Here is a 15,288-nt window from a genome sequence, read left to right as displayed (position 1 = left end):
GCCCTTGGCACTTGCCGTACGATCACAACGATACGTCAGAATGGAGCGAAACTTTGGACTGGTGTGGTTATTCAAACTCTTTCTAATTCTACAATACAACGATTTAGACATGAATTAAAAGACACAACGAGTAGACAATGTTAACCATGGAAGGGCTGGAGATGTCTGCTATGATCCCGGCTCTTCATGAGCTTGCCAGGTAACTTCGACCGGGCTATTAACTAACGGGCTAAGCTAACCCGAGCACGTTTGTTATGTTTACATTTTCCATGATATTCTCCGAATAATTTATTATTATTTTGTTAGCGCCAACCCAGCGGAATACGATGAAGTTGTCAAGAAACCTCGTCAAATCCTATGTCAATTCATTGACAGGATCCTAACTGACGTGGACGCAGGTAGGTCGAAAAGGCAAACGAACGTTAGTTTCAATTAGTATGGTTTCGTCTATGCTAGAAAAAATACAAACTGAACGGTTGCGATTATAAATAAAGATTATTCTGATTTTTGTAAAAACATTTTTAAAAAAATTCACGATGTAAATTGTATCTTGTATTTAAGAAGGCTGTGTCGTTCCTTCAGTGTCTCTTGGGCTGAATAAAAAGTCCGCCTCGGAGCCAGCTTGTGTCATGCTGCTGGATTTCGTACAGCACATCATCAAGTCATCGTCACTCATGTTTACCAACCCTGCCTGCCAGCCTGCAGACTACCCGGATGCCACGCAACGCTGTACTGGTAAGTCAGGTCTCAAACTGGAGCACCCAGCTGAAAGGTCAAGCTGATGTCACAAAATGTGACCCCGATATAGCAAAAACAGTCGGAAGTCACACGGGTAGGTTCCGAGATACGAGGTTCACCCCGAGTAACATTATGAGAAGCATTTTATGGTCCATGCTGATCTTCTCCCTTTCCTCCAGACTTCAGCAAGTGGGTGTCGCTGCGACTGCTGCGCGTGGCCGCCGCCCCAGACTGCGGCGCCATCCACGAGCATGTGCGCGACGTCCTCTGCTCCCTGCTGCACTCCCTGCTGGTCCGGGCGCCCTTCATCTTCGCCCGCCTCGCCCACGATCTCATTCTTCTATCGGCCGACCTGGGCGGCATCCTACGTGCTCACGTCACCTCCCGCTCGACCAGTCTTTGGCCCGCCGACCTCCAATCCTTCACCGCCACCTCGCCGTTCGCCAACCTCAGCCCTTCGCCCCTCGTTCTCGCCTCCCCGTCGGCGCTGGAGTCTCTCGCCGCGGCGACGCTGCACATCGTCACCGACGTCGTCAGGGGGATACTCTCCCCCTGGGACCTGAGAATGTCCTGGGAAGCCGCCTGCTCCATCCTGGGCCACGGTAACACTCGGCTGAGGACGATCGCCATGGTGATGCTGAGGCGGCTGGTGGAGGTGGGGGGCTTCCCAGAAGAGCTGGGACACCAGTTCTTCACCGCCTTCCTCCACGTGTTGAAGATCGCTGGAGGCGAGTATGAGGGCGAGCTGCTCGGCCTGACCCGGTGCGTGTTTGGCCGAGGTGTCGCCCGACTGGAGGACATGTACCTGACACAGGTGTTTGACTGCGTCTGCACCCATGCAGAGGCTGAGGGCTCCAACACAAGTATGTTTTTTTTTTTTTTTTTAACAGACAGCTTTTTTTTTTTCTATCTATTCAAAACTAGCATTTTGATATTTCCCATGTGCAGGAACCCCGGAAGCCAGCAGGCCTTTGGGGTCAGAGGTAACCCAGTCTCTGTGTCACGCCTTGGACTGGGCGCTGTCGATGGCCGCCTGCTATGAGAACGCCGCCCTGCTGCAGATGAAGCGAGTGGTGGAGGTCTGCAGGACGCTGGCGTGCACTGTGGGAACTGAAACACAAGCTGAAGTACAGTATTTGTCTTTTATAGAAATACATGCTTTTTTATTTTGATTTTTTAAAATGGCATATTTCTCTTGTGCAGTGCGCGGAGGGTTTCCTGAAGGCCGCACTCAAAGCGGAGATTGCCACGCTGGTGCTGCAAACCGAGGACGAGCCCGCGCCGGCCAAGAAAGTCTTCAAAGCGGCCCACGGGACGCCCAAATTGTCACCGCACACGTGAGTTGGCAGAAAAAAATGCAAATGAACAAAGCCTTTCGAAAACCGATGGTGACGTTTGCGGGACGCAGCCAAGTGGCCGTACGTGATGACAGCCGAGTCTGGGCCGTGCTCAGCCACCGCTTGGAGGAGCTCTTGGCATTCGACTCCGACGCCGAAGAACCCGAGAGCGACAACAGGCTCGTCGCTCTTCAAGGCGTCGCGCTCATCCTCCGACTGGCCGCCGTTTGCTCCTCGCCCACCAGGTGACGCATTTTTCCGACGTGTCTTCACGAACACCGAAAGGATCGAATGTCAATTAAAAGCATTGCTTGTTTTCTTCCAATTTCTCAGGCAGCCTCCTCTTCTCTGGGTGTCCACTAAGAATCTTGGTAGCACATTGCGGAACTGTCAATCAGTGCTCGAGGACGGGGCTGAACCCGTCACCAACCAGAAGTACTACGAGTCCGCTGTCCGGATTACTGTGAGAATTCTTGACTCTGTGCTCTACCTGACCGGTAAGCGTTGCTATGACGAAAAAACAACTGCTAAAAATGTAAGAAAATAATAATCGACTCCATTTATTTTGTTTTTCTGCGCAGCGTGCAGCCAAGGCGAGGATATGCTCCAGCGGCGCGTGTGCGCGCTCCTGACGCTCCCCTGGGTGTCGGCTCACAAGTTGGCCCCGCCCTTCACAAATTCGGGCTTCCCCTCCTGGGTCTTGACCTTGGCTCAAAAGCTCCACTTTTGCTTCTGTGAGTACGCTGCGAAATAAATTCAAATCATTACAACTCAAAAATACAGTTTTATATTTTTCCACACATCCCATATGGAAAAATAAAATTCCAAATGGATTTAAAAATCATTCTTAACATTCATCTCTTGTGTTTGGAACAGCCAGCAAGGTTCAGGCGCAGTGTGTGTCTCTGGTGGCACGCCTGCGCGGCGGCGTGTGCGTGGCCTGGCGTGCGTTTGTATTCTCTGCCGCCCTGCGAGGTCACGACGAGGTCCTGAAAGTGGCGGCGGTCCGAGCCCTCCCGCTTCTTCTTCGCCACGTGGAAGCCTCTCGCCATGACCTCATCACCACCACCGCTTTATAGTACGTCGTTTGTGGCCTAAAATGTATCAGAGTTGAATAACCAGATTGTGCCAATCCGTAGTCCCAGGCTGCAGGACGGTTCGGAGAATTTGCTGAGAGAGCTGGCCGGCATCGTGGGCCATCTGAGCTGCGTCCAATCGGGGCTCTCGCTGCTCAGAGACAACGCCGTCCATCCGGAAGAGCTGGTGTGCCTCGGCCTCTTCCTGAGCACGGAACACCCCGGCGGCGCGGCCCCGACCCTGACGGCCTCCTTCGTCAAACCTTTTCTGCCTCTGCTCGCAGCGCAGGCCCCAAGTAGCGTCAAACAAGGTGTCGTCCTCAAACCTGACAAATGATTTCTTTGGTATTCCTGATTATTGAGTGTCTTTTGGTTTCCCTGACTTAGCGTTTCTGCGTGCACTACCTCACCTCTGCCAACACGTGTGTCTGGCCGACGGCAGCGACGACTCCCAGGAGCTTCTCTCCGCTCTCGTCCGTCTCATCGAGGATTCCGACCAGGGTGTCAGAATAGGCTTTAGCCAATCGGTGCGCTTCCTGCTATCGGAGCCTTCCTCTGACGACGGTCCTTTGAGCAAGGTGAGTGCTTCAGATGTCTTGAAGGAATATGTATTTGCATGCGTCCTTCATTTGTTTGTGTTCCCAGCTGCTTACCGTTAAGCTCAAAGAGGCCTTCAACAACGCCAAAGCCAACAACGACGACAAACTGCGTCAGACTCTCATCCTCACCACCGGAGAGATCGGCAGGTAAGAAGTTCTGGTTAAGCTGCAGTGCCATCACAAAGTGGAAGCATTTATGTATTGAACAATAGAGGACCTAAGGTTGAACCTTGAGGCACACCGCATGTTAATTTAGCGAGCATGTCTCTGTGAAGATAAAAACATTGAACCCGACACAGTTTTTTTTTCCCCCCCTCCAACCTCTGGTTGTTTCAACTTCCGATCTCCCTGCTCCAGAGCCTCTCAAGGCAGCTTGGTGTCCTTCTCCCTGCTTCATCTGCTCCACTGTCTCCTGTCCAAGTCGTCGCCCGTGTCCGTGGGAGCCTACAATCAGATCAGATTGCTGGCGTCCACCAAAGGAATCGAGCTGCAAACGCTCTTCAATCAGCACAAGAATCCCATTTGTCAGGTAAACAAAGCCGCAAGTCGATTGGCTTCCATGACGCCCGCCACGTGTCCGTTTGTTTCAGTTCCTGGTGGAGTCGCTGCACTCGCGTCACTCCTCGGCTCTGAGCAGCGAGTCGGCCCACCAGAGGGAGCTGGTGCTTGACATCCTGGCTCAGATCGCGCACGCCTTCGACTTCCCCGACCTCCACCTCTTCCTCTCTGTACGTGCATGGAAGCAACGCGCCGTCAGGAAACGCCATTTGGGTGCTATGCTAGCTTCACGTGCGTATTCTGGGCTATTCAGCGGACGCTTCAGGTGCTTTTGCCCTACCTGGCCGCCAAGTCCAGCACCACAGGCTCCGCCCTCATCCGCACGCTGGCCAATGAGCTGAAGGCCAACCGACGGGAGATCCTGATCAACAACTTCAAGTACATCTTCAGCCACCTGGTCTGCTCCTGCACCAAGGAGGAGCTGGAGCGGGCCTTCCACTACCTGCAGGTAGAAAAAAAGAAAGGTCCTAAAGAACAAAATGAATGACTCAGCTATAAACGTAATAACTATTGATTCTCTGTAATCGACGAAATGCTCAGCAGATTGATTTCTCATTGCGACCATAGAGCGAGACGGAGATCGAACTGGGCTCACTTCTGCGCCAAGACTTCCAAGGCCTTCACAACGAGCTCCTGCTTTGCTTGGGTGAGCACTACCAGCAGGTCTTCAACGGTCTGGCCATCTTGGCCTCCTTCGCCTCCAACGACGACCCCTACCAGGGTCCCCGCGACATCACCACCCAGGAGCAAATGGTACCAGAACCCGTGTGTGTGTTTTTTTAAAATTCTTTTGTTGTCGTATCGTGTAATTTACTCTCTCCATGTAGGTGGAGTATCTGCAACCAAAGCTACTGGGGATTCTTGCATTCTTCAACATGCAACTGCTCAGCTCCAGCGTGGGAGAGAAGAGCAGGAAGAAGCTGGTGAGTTCAATATTGAATAAAGAAAGTACGAGATAAAAAAAAAAAAAAAAAACTTTCTCATTAATTTTTTAGGCGCTGACCAGCGTGATGGCTCTGATGCGACTGATGGGCCCCAAACACATCAGCTCAGTGCGGGTGAAGATGATGACCACCCTGCGCACAGGCCTCCGCTACCGAGAAGACTTCCCTCTTCTCTGCTGCCAGTCAGTACCTGCATACATTTAACATTGTGCCACTACATTCTCCTGACGTGATGACGTTTTGGACGGACAGAACATGGGAGTGTTTTGTTCGAAGCGTGGAGCCGGCGCATCTGGGCCCCCTGCTGAGTCACGTGATCGTGGCCCTCCTGCCGCTCACCCCGCTGCAGCCCAAAGAGACCGCCGCAATCATCCGCTTCCTCATACTGGACAACAGGTCGGCCGTTGAGTAACTTTGACTCGCACGTACGCCATCAATGGCTGTTCAACGCCGCGTTTCGCACAGGGAAGAAGTCAACGACTACCTCCATGAGATTTACTTCCTGCCGGACCATCCTGAGCTCAAAGACATCCATACTGTCCTGCAGAACGACAAGAAGGTTGATGCAGAAGTCACCATTACGCCATGACAACCAAGCATCTTCACAGTCGCTGTTTGTTTGCTTAGTTGACAGCCAGCAACAGCGACCTGGCGTCCGCGCTGCAGCTCTCCATGAGAGCCGTTCAGCACGAGAACGTGGACGTCCGCATCCATGCGCTGACCAGCCTCAGAGACATGATGCACAGCAAGCAGGTGACTGGCAAAAGAAATTCCTTTATATGAAGCAGCTGAATAAAGAGAACCTCCACCTGATGAAAGATCTCAAATGTTCACGCACCTTTGACAGGAGTGGCTGTCGAGGCAAGTGTGCGCCAGTGAGTCGGTGGAGCCGGTCATCTCCAGCCTGGTGTCGGTGCTGCTCAAGGGCTGCCAGGACTCGTCGCCCGAAGCCCGCCTCCTGTGTGGCGAGTGTCTCGGCGAGCTGGGCGCCGTAGACCCGGGTCGCTTGGACCTGTCGCCGTCGCACATTCACGGTGACCGCAACACCTTTGTGGTACGTAAGGAACCGGGTGGCGACGCCTACCGTGACGTGCCCGAAATCTCACCTCACATTTTCATGTTGCCTTTTGTGTTTGAATCAGAGCGGCGTGGAGCACCCCGACTTCGCTTACGAACTGCTGACCGAACTGACCCGAGCTTTTCTGGCTTACGCCGACAACGTCCGAGCGCAGGACTCTGCAGCTTACGCCATCCAGGTACGCACGAAATATAACGTAAGGTGGAAAGGAAACAAAAGCGAACTGAAACGACATTTTGCCTTCACGTGAATCCGTTTGCATAGGAGCTGCTCGCCATCTTCGAGTGCCGCGAGGGTCGCCAGGATTCGCCCGGACGCCGACTGTGGAGGCGATTCCCGGAGCACGTCAAGGAAATACTGGAGCCTCACCTCAACAGCCGGTACCGTGCCAGGAGGCCACACACGCATGTCCCAATTTTACTCTTAAGATAGTACAAAGAGGTGTGTCCACGTCTCAGGTACAAGAGCAGCCAGAAGGAGGTCAACTGGGCCGACCTGAAGAAGCCCGTCTACCTCAGCCATCAGGGTGGCAAGTTTTCTGATTGGGCCGCCACCTGGGCCGCCTATCTCATCAGCAAAGTGAGGCCCGGCGTTTCCAAATGTTGATTTGACAGCATTTGTTGCTAGTAGTTGGTTGGATGCAACAACAACAACAACAAAACTGAAAATATATTCTCCTCTGCCAATAATAATGATTTGCTTTTTTTTTGTAGGTGCGACACAAATTGGCCAGCCGAGTGTTCACCTGCTGCAGTTTCATCATCAAGTACGATGACAAGGTGACCATCTACCTGCTGCCTCATGTGCTGCTCTACATGCTGCTGGGCTGCAGGTCGGCCGAGCAGGAGGAGGTGAGCGGCCATAAATATATATAATATACAGTAATATAGCTGGCTGTCTGCATTATGCTGCCCCCGGGTGGCCACACACCAGAAGGAGCAGCGTAATGACGTTTGAATTCTTGCCGTTGTATTCATGCGGGTTTTGCTCCAGGCGACACAGGAGATGCTGACGGTGCTGACCGAGAGCGAGGAGCGCGTCCGGGAGGCGGCCTCCAGCCGTTGGCAGCTCAGCACTCAGACGGTGTTCAGCATGCTGTCGCACCTCACCCAGTGGAGCCGCCACATCCTCCACGTCGAGCCCGGCGCCAAGAGTACCAATGTCAAATGTAACAATCAGCAAAGTAGTCGTCTTTCATTTTATGTCTTCAATGGGTCAGAGTTGGCGTGATGATTCGAAGCGCTCTCGGCTCATTAATGCTAATGAACTTTTTTTTCGGGGGTTGTAGCCGAGAGCAGCGACTACGAGCGCGTGGTGGCCTTCCTCAAGGGCATCCCGCAGGATGTGATGGCCAAGGCGGCGTTGCGCTCCAAGGCCTACACGCGCGCCCTCATGCACTTTGAAGCTTACATCCTGGAGGACAAAGAGAACATTCAGGACCACCTCACCTTCCTGCAGGTGGGACCACCATGAGAACTCAGTAGTGTAGCAAGCCAAAGCAAAAAATGAGCAATGAGCCACTTTCCCGCCACAGACGTTGTACGCCGCCATGCACGAGCCGGACGGCTTGAGAGGGGTGGACGCCCTGAGGCGGGAGGAGCCGTCGCTACGGGAACAGATCCTGGAGCACGAGAGCATCGGCCTGCTGCAGGATGCCACCGCGTGCTACGACCACGCCATTCAGCTCCAGTCTGACCAGGTAGCATTTGCGTGAATGATGAAGCGCTGCGGATGGATGTTTTTACGTTCCAGCAATCGCATCCTCGTGTTCATCGTCACTTTCTGTCCAGATCGGCCACTATCACGGCGTCTTGACGTCTCGCTTGGGCCTGGGCCAGCTGTCCACGGTCATCACACAGGTTAATGGAATCCTGGCCGACAAGTACGAACATTTTGAAGTTTCTAAGCGATATATTTAGACTGTTCGGACTGAGCTCGTTAAGTAAAATGACTTTGACATGCTGCCAAAAGTTGCTGAGCACCGCTGCAATTTGTTTCTGGAGCGTAGGCAGCAGTGGACCTCGGAGTTGAACGCCTACAGAGTGGAGGCTGCCTGGAAGCTGGGCAAATGGGACCTGCTGGAGGACTATTTGAGTTCAGGTGATGAGAGAAATAATTGCTCGCCACGACGTAGCTCATATGATCCACGTGGGAATCTAAAATGTACCTCCAGACCTCCAATCCAGCACTTGGGGAGTACGACTCGGTCAGCTGCTGCTGGCAGCCAAGCAGCAAGATGGCGCCGCCTTCTCCGAGAAGCTGAAGCTGGTCCGGAAGGAGCAGGTGATCCCGTTGTCGGCCGCCAGCTACGAGTGCGGATCGTACCAGAGAGGATACGAGTACATCGTCAGGTCTGTCGGCCTCGTTTCCGTCCGCTGGCGGATCGTGCGGCCTCGTAAAGTCGACGGATTGCGTGCCGTCAGGTTGCACATGCTGAGCGAGTTGGAGCACACCTTCACGGAGCTACAGAGGCTAGAAGGAGGCTCCTCCCCCGGCCTCAGACAGCTGCCCTCCCACTGGTCGGATCGGCTGGAGATGACCCAGAAATCGTTTCGGGCCAAAGAGCCCATCCTCGCCCTGCGTCGTGCCCTGCTGAGCCTGCAGTCGAAGTAAAAAACAAACAAACAAAAAAACGCTTCCTCAGTAGGTTCATTTACGACCTTTGCCCTTTTCCAGGCCTACAAGCCAGAAGCCGGTGGGCGAGTGCTGGCTCCAGAGCGCCCGGGTGGCCAGGAAGGCCGGACATCACCAGACGGCCTTCAACGCGCTCCTCAACGCAGAGAACACGCACTTGACCGAGCTGCTCACCGAGAAGGCCAAGTGGCTTTGGTCCAAGGTTGGACGTTTAGCAATCTAGTAAAATGAGGCTCAGGAACCCATTTGGATTTTTTTTGGCTGGGCTCTCAGGGCGACGTCCACCAGGCGCTGATGGTGCTGCAAAAGGGCGTGGCCCAGTGCTTCCCGAACGAGGAGCCGCCGTCGGACCCTCACGACCTGCAGAGCAAAGGCCGAGCCATGCTGCTGGTGGGCCGCTTCATGGAGGAGACGGCCAACTTTGAGTCCAACGCCGTCATGAAGACGTACAAGGTTGCCGTTTTACGACGGGCGCGAGAGTCCGCCTTGCTTTTTGTTGATCGGTTTGAATTTTCGCAAAGGATGTGACCAACCTTCTGCCCGAGTGGGAGGACGGCAACTTCTACCTGGCCAAGTACTACGACAAAGTCATGCCCATGGTGACCGATAACAAGATGGAGAGGCAAGGGAACCTCATCAGATACATCGTCAACTACTTTGGAAAGTAAGACCAAAAAAAGAAAAATTCAAATGTCATCTATGCATTTACTCCAACGGACATCTTGTTTTTTTTTATTTCCAGGGCGCTGCAGTTTGGGAATCAGTACATCTACCAGGCTATGCCCCGCATGCTCTCGCTTTGGCTGGACTTTGGAGCCAAAGTGTGCGAGTGCGAGAAAGGTGTGTGTGTGTTACGTGTTCTTCATTTGCATAGTAACTTCGCGTCATTTTTCTGGGTGTAATTAATGCTCCTCTCTTTTTATTTGGAAGCCGGCCGAGCCGACAGGCAGATGCGCCAGGAGCTGTCCAAGATCAACGCCACGATGAGCGAGCACTGCACCAACCTGGCTCCCTACCAGTTCCTCACCGCCTTCTCGCAGCTCATCTCCCGCGTGTGCCACTCCAACGACGACGTCTTCGCCGTCCTCACGACCATCGTGGCCAAAGTCTTCTTGGCCTACCCGCAGCAGGCCATGTGGCTCATGACGGCCGTGTCCAAGGTACCTCCACTCTTCATGTTTGTTGACTTTCTATTCCGGCATGCTGATGAGGATGTTCTTGCCCCGCCCGCCCCTTTAGTCTTCCTATCCCACCCGCATGCACCGCTGCAATCAGATTCTAAAGAAAGCCATCAGCCTCAAGCCATCTCTGGAAAAGTTTGTCAGCGACGCCAACAGGCTCACCGACAAGCTGGTGGAACTCTGCAACAAGCCGGTGAGGAATCGTTTTGACGGGAAATGACGGGCGCTATCGTTTGATGTTTGAATTCTTTTCGATTAGGTGAATCATGACTCGATGAAACTGAGCATGAGCAGCCACTTCAGGCATCTGAAGCGTCTGGTGGAGGAGTCCACCTTCAGCCAGATCCTCATCCCGCTGCAGTCCGTGCTCATCCCCACGCTGCCCGATACCGGCGGAGCCAACACCGCCCACGACGCCTTCCCGGGACATTGGGCCTACCTGGACGGCTTCGAAGACCAGGTAAGGCTGGATGAGGAATCTTATCTATCCGCCATTTTTTTTCCTTGTACCATCTGCCGCGCTCTTCATACAACTAAACAATTGTGAAATTCCTTAGGTGGAGATCCTGCCCTCCTTGCAGAAGCCTAAGAAGATCAGCCTGAAGGGTTCGGACGGGCGCTGCTACACCATGATGTGCAAGCCCAAAGACGACCTGAGGAAGGACTGCAGGCTCATGGAGTTCAACTGCCTCATTAACAAGGTGTTTTTCTCGACATTGATTAAAGAGGCAGTTTGTGCAATCACGTGTGTGTGCGCGCACGCAGTGCTTGCGCAAAGACGCCGAGTCGCGGCGCCGGGAGCTGCACATCCGCACCTACGCCGTCATCCCTCTCAACGAGGAGTGCGGCATCATCGAGTGGGTCAACAACACGGCGGGGCTGCGCCACATTCTCACCAGGCTGTACAAGGAGAGAGGTACGCCGCGCCGCGCTGCGCCGCCTCCACGTGGGCTTGGCAGACAGCAGCACTGAGCGGCGGCGCGGACCTTTCAGGCGTCTACTTGTCGGGCAAGGAGTTGAAGAAGATGATCCTCCCCAAGAACACCCCCCTGGAGGAGAAGCTCCGCATGCACAAGGAGGTTCTGTGCGCTCGACACCCGCCCGTCTTCTACGAGTGGTTCCTGCGCACCTTCCCTGACCCGACTTTGTGGTATATTTTCAGTTATCCATTTAAAGCCGCCTCCGTTTGGGGTTAGCTTCATTTTATAATCATCTCCAGGTACAGCAGCCGCTCCGCATACTGCCGCTCCACAGCCGTCATGTCCATGGTGGGCTACATCCTGGGCCTGGGGGATCGCCACGGCGAGAACATCCTTTTCGACTCCTTCACGGGGGACTGTGTGCATGTGGACTTCAACTGCCTCTTTAATAAGGTTTGCTACCTTATGGATTGAAATGACTCACTGGAACAAGCTCCATTTGCTTTGTGTCTTTTAAAAAGCTCCTATTGGCCGACCGATTAATTGTTCCGATTGATCTCTTTTCCGTCCAGGGGGAGACATTTGATGTCCCCGAGGTGGTCCCGTTCCGCCTGACCCAGAACATGGTGCACGCCATGGGGCCCATGGGCATCGAGGGTCTTTTCAGGCAGGCCTGCGAAGTCACCCTAAAGCTCATGAGGGACCAGAGGGAGCCACTCATGAGGCACCTACAAATAAATAAATACATAACATAGATTATTGATTAAAAATGGAATTTTCTGTCTTTATCAATGTGATATCGCATAACAATTTTATTGAACTAACCATCTTTCACAGTGTCCTGAAGACCTTCCTTCACGACCCCCTGGTGGAGTGGAGCAAACAAGGCAGAGGACTTTGCAAAACTCAGGCCAACGAAATGGGAGAGATTGTCAACGAAAAGGTGTGCAGACAAAACCTTTCTGTCTTTGCCGTGAAAAAAAATAAAAAATAATCCTTATCCCCAGTCCTAAGAGCCTCCCATTCACTTGTCTCTTTGGTCCCGCAGGCCAAAACGCATGTGTGTGACATCGAGCAGCGTCTCCAGGGTGTGATTAAAAGCCGCAATAAAGTTCTGGGACTGCCCCTGTCCATCGAGGGCCACGTGCACTACCTGATTCAGGAGGCCACGGACGACAAGCTGCTTTGTTTGATGTATGTGGGCTGGGGGCCCTACCTGTAAAATGCACTTTTGTTCTGTTTGCATTCACAAAACTCAGTTAACCAGTTCCTGTTATTTAGAAACTGACATTTATGTACATGTTCTTGTTAATAATGTACATGTTCTTGTTAGTAAATAATTGTTTTGCACCAGTGGGGCAGGGCTTGCACATGTTTTTTGACCTAGGAAGAAACGAAACATTTACTCGGTTGTTTAATGTCATTTAATTTTATATATGGTAAAAGAAATAAATAAACGGGTTTATACTTCCGGTTTCGCTTTTAATTTGGCGGTCCGTGCCGGCGAAATGGAAGAAAACATCGCGGCGACGTCACCTTGTGTCATTACGTCACTAGCTAATCTTGACTCAAGGAAACATGGCGGGGTCAGCGGGCGGTCTGCGGTCACACACCCCGCTCACCTAGCTTGGTTACCAGGCTTCTCCGATCATCGGTAACGGCGTTCATCTCGACCTTGACGACGTCGTCGTCATGGATTTGACACGGTTGGCAGCAGACGCCGGCCAGTTCATCAACCGGGCGGTCCAGGTACAAAAAAAAAAAAAATCTTACGTCACCAGTACTCATTTTAGAACTCAAACATTCCAGCCATTTATAAAGATCAACAGGTCCATATTTCATTTTTTAAAATACACACCAAATTCTAACCATTTCACTGGACACAAATAACACTTCCAACTGAAATGACAGGATATTTGAATTACTGTCAAAGTGGATCAAATTTGATGTGAACAATATGTAAGGGTTCTGGTAATGTTGTTTTAACAAAACTGCTGTGGCATAAATTCCAGTACACGGGGGAGAGTCTCGGCCAGGCCGGCAAGACCGATCTCGACCCCGGGCTGGAGGAGCTCCTGACCCGGGTGGATGCCACTAAGAATTGGACGGACCTCATGGTCTCACAGACGGAGGCCGTGTTGCAGCCCAACACAGGTCAGTCATACAATGACGACTTTAGACGTGAACAAATTTCATTTTATTAAACAACCCCCCTTTTGCTCTAATAATGTCAGCGGCGCGGCTGGAAGAGCGTCTGTACGAGCATCTGGACTGGCCCGCCCCGTCTCGACCTCGCGCTCAAGAGCTCCTGGGTGACCAAATGATTCAGGCCGGGCTGGAGCTGGGAACCAGCAGCCCTTATGGTGAGTGCCATCCCCATACTAATAATGTGAACTTTAGCATCATCATGTCACGGATGTATGTTTGCATTCAGGAACGTCGCTTTTGAGATGTGGCGAGGCTCAAAAGCAGCTTGGCGAGGCCCAAAGGAAATTTGCCCAAAGCACCAACATCCATTTTCTCACCCCTCTGCGACGCTTCAGCACATGTGAATACAAGACCATGCAGGTAGATTGGATCATTTTTCAAGTTGAGTCGAATGCTCGTGACAAGCGGGGTCCCTCAAGGGTCAGTCCTTGGACCCTAAATGATTTCATAATCCATTATTTGTGTTCAGGAGGAGCGCAAGATGTTGCTGAACAAGCGTCTGGACTTGGACATAGCCAAGAGCAGAGTGAGGAGTGCTCATGAGGCTGAACAAGAGTCCAGGGTGAGAAGATCATGAAATCATGAATCATCAGTCAGTGTGACTTTTGTTCTCATTGCTTCAGAACCTGAACGCAAACAACCCGACGGAGGACGTCTACTTCTCGTCTCAGGTGTCCTTCATGTTCAGATTCATGCGCGTTCGCTGGATGAAGGTGAGTCGTCGCCAATCCACTCAACGTCAACGTCGCTGAGTCATCGTTCTCTCTCGTCCAATCAGATGTGGGCGCAGGAGATTTCGCAAGTGAGTCGAATATATCCTCAAAGTCTTCACGTTGATGTATAGAATGTTCTAATGTCATTTTTTTTAGGCAGAGATGGAGCTAAGGATCTGCGAGTCTTTGTTTCAACGCCAGTCGGATGTCACGCAACAGCTTCTGGGACAAATTAGCGACACCCACGTACGAAATCAGATTTCCTCGTGACACTTTTGAGCACAGAGGCAGCATTTTGTGGTGTTTAATTTTATTTATTTTTTTCGGGGGGGGGGGTCAGGACAAGCATATGCAGAGCCTGAGCGACTTTGTGGACGCGCAGACATGTTACTACGCCCAGTGCAAGCAACACGCCCTGGAGCTCCACAAACAGTTGGCCAGGTTTTAAAAGTCACAAAACATGTCCCCATTAATGTGTTTACATTTTTTTTTTATTTATTGTGAATTTCAGTTAAAACTGTCGCGATTACATTTTATTTTTTCCTTTCCTCGCAGCATCCCGGCCGTGCTGTGCTCCAACAAGTGGCAATCGTCCATCACCAACGGGGCACCTCACTGTCCGCACCCTTCCGCCGAACAAAATCAAGTTCCTCCCACCTCCGCTGTTGTCGTCCACCACCTTCCGGAATTCGACCAAGACTCTTGGACGACAGGAGTGAGCACTAACAACAACAACCACCGGGAGCCTGATCACGCACGTCCATCAGAAGAAGAAGATCCTCCATCTTGTGAGCCCGTCGCGTCTTCCAACTAATTTCAACGCTGCCATCTTCCCCTCATTGTGGCCAAACAAGTGATGGACAGGTGAACTACTTCTTCTTGCTACTTTGGGACAGAGACGGCATTTTTATATATTTGACCCTAAGTGTACCTAATGAAGTGTCCTAACCATTCCCCAAAACAGGGGCACAGTTGAGCTCATTTTCCACCTTGTTTTTGCTTTCCCAAGCCAAGTAGGGTGAAATTGGATCGTTACACAAACACCCCCCCGCTCAGGGGTCCCAATTGGACGATTCAAGTCCCATATGTTGTTCATTTTCACCTCATAGAGGCCATTTTGTGTGTAATGGGAATATTGTAGGGGGGGGGGGACTCATGAGGTGTAGATGATGTCATCAAGGACTAGAGGTGTGTGTGCGTGCGTGAGTGTATGCGTGTGGCACAATGTAGCTGACGTCAGCGTTGGGCTGGCATGTGGAAATAAATATGCAAACTGATGAAATCGAGATTTTTTTTTTAAAC

General features: G+C 52.1%; 2 protein-coding genes across 2 annotated transcripts; both read left to right on the top strand.

Annotated features, from left to right (window-relative positions):
- Positions 1-7: 7 nt before the first annotated feature.
- atr (ATR serine/threonine kinase) lies at positions 8-12,537 on the top strand. The gene is made up of 48 exons (XM_061301125.1): positions 8-199; positions 307-398; positions 583-735; positions 918-1,601; positions 1,687-1,865; positions 1,942-2,075; positions 2,147-2,320; positions 2,409-2,572; positions 2,657-2,809; positions 2,952-3,153; positions 3,215-3,462; positions 3,539-3,729; positions 3,797-3,897; positions 4,108-4,279; positions 4,341-4,478; positions 4,562-4,756; positions 4,876-5,061; positions 5,136-5,231; positions 5,304-5,434; positions 5,505-5,648; positions 5,718-5,811; positions 5,880-6,005; positions 6,100-6,306; positions 6,395-6,508; positions 6,595-6,710; positions 6,789-6,909; positions 7,044-7,181; positions 7,324-7,498; positions 7,619-7,788; positions 7,865-8,029; positions 8,121-8,212; positions 8,339-8,430; positions 8,504-8,681; positions 8,754-8,939; positions 9,007-9,166; positions 9,238-9,417; positions 9,486-9,628; positions 9,707-9,804; positions 9,895-10,124; positions 10,204-10,338; positions 10,405-10,605; positions 10,703-10,846; positions 10,911-11,061; positions 11,139-11,295; positions 11,365-11,518; positions 11,638-11,789; positions 11,903-12,008; positions 12,114-12,537. The coding sequence occupies exons 1-48, from the start codon at positions 138-140 to the stop codon at positions 12,285-12,287; spliced, it is 7,758 nt and encodes a 2,585-aa protein (XP_061157109.1). The 5' UTR covers positions 8-137; the 3' UTR covers positions 12,288-12,537.
- Positions 12,538-12,598: 61 nt separating this feature from the next.
- On the top strand, positions 12,599-15,158 carry LOC133169200 (endophilin-B1-like). The gene is made up of 10 exons (XM_061301183.1): positions 12,599-12,814; positions 13,078-13,219; positions 13,300-13,428; positions 13,500-13,633; positions 13,743-13,835; positions 13,897-13,986; positions 14,052-14,075; positions 14,143-14,232; positions 14,327-14,427; positions 14,542-15,158. The coding sequence occupies exons 1-10, from the start codon at positions 12,758-12,760 to the stop codon at positions 14,798-14,800; spliced, it is 1,119 nt and encodes a 372-aa protein (XP_061157167.1). The 5' UTR covers positions 12,599-12,757; the 3' UTR covers positions 14,801-15,158.
- Positions 15,159-15,288: the final 130 nt, after the last annotated feature.

Source organism: Syngnathus typhle, linkage group LG16, assembly GCF_033458585.1.
Source record: "Syngnathus typhle isolate RoL2023-S1 ecotype Sweden linkage group LG16, RoL_Styp_1.0, whole genome shotgun sequence".
NCBI lineage: Eukaryota > Metazoa > Chordata > Actinopteri > Syngnathiformes > Syngnathidae > Syngnathus > Syngnathus typhle.
The sequence above is the reverse complement of the archived record's forward strand: the minus strand, read 5'-3'. Positions and strand labels throughout refer to the sequence as shown.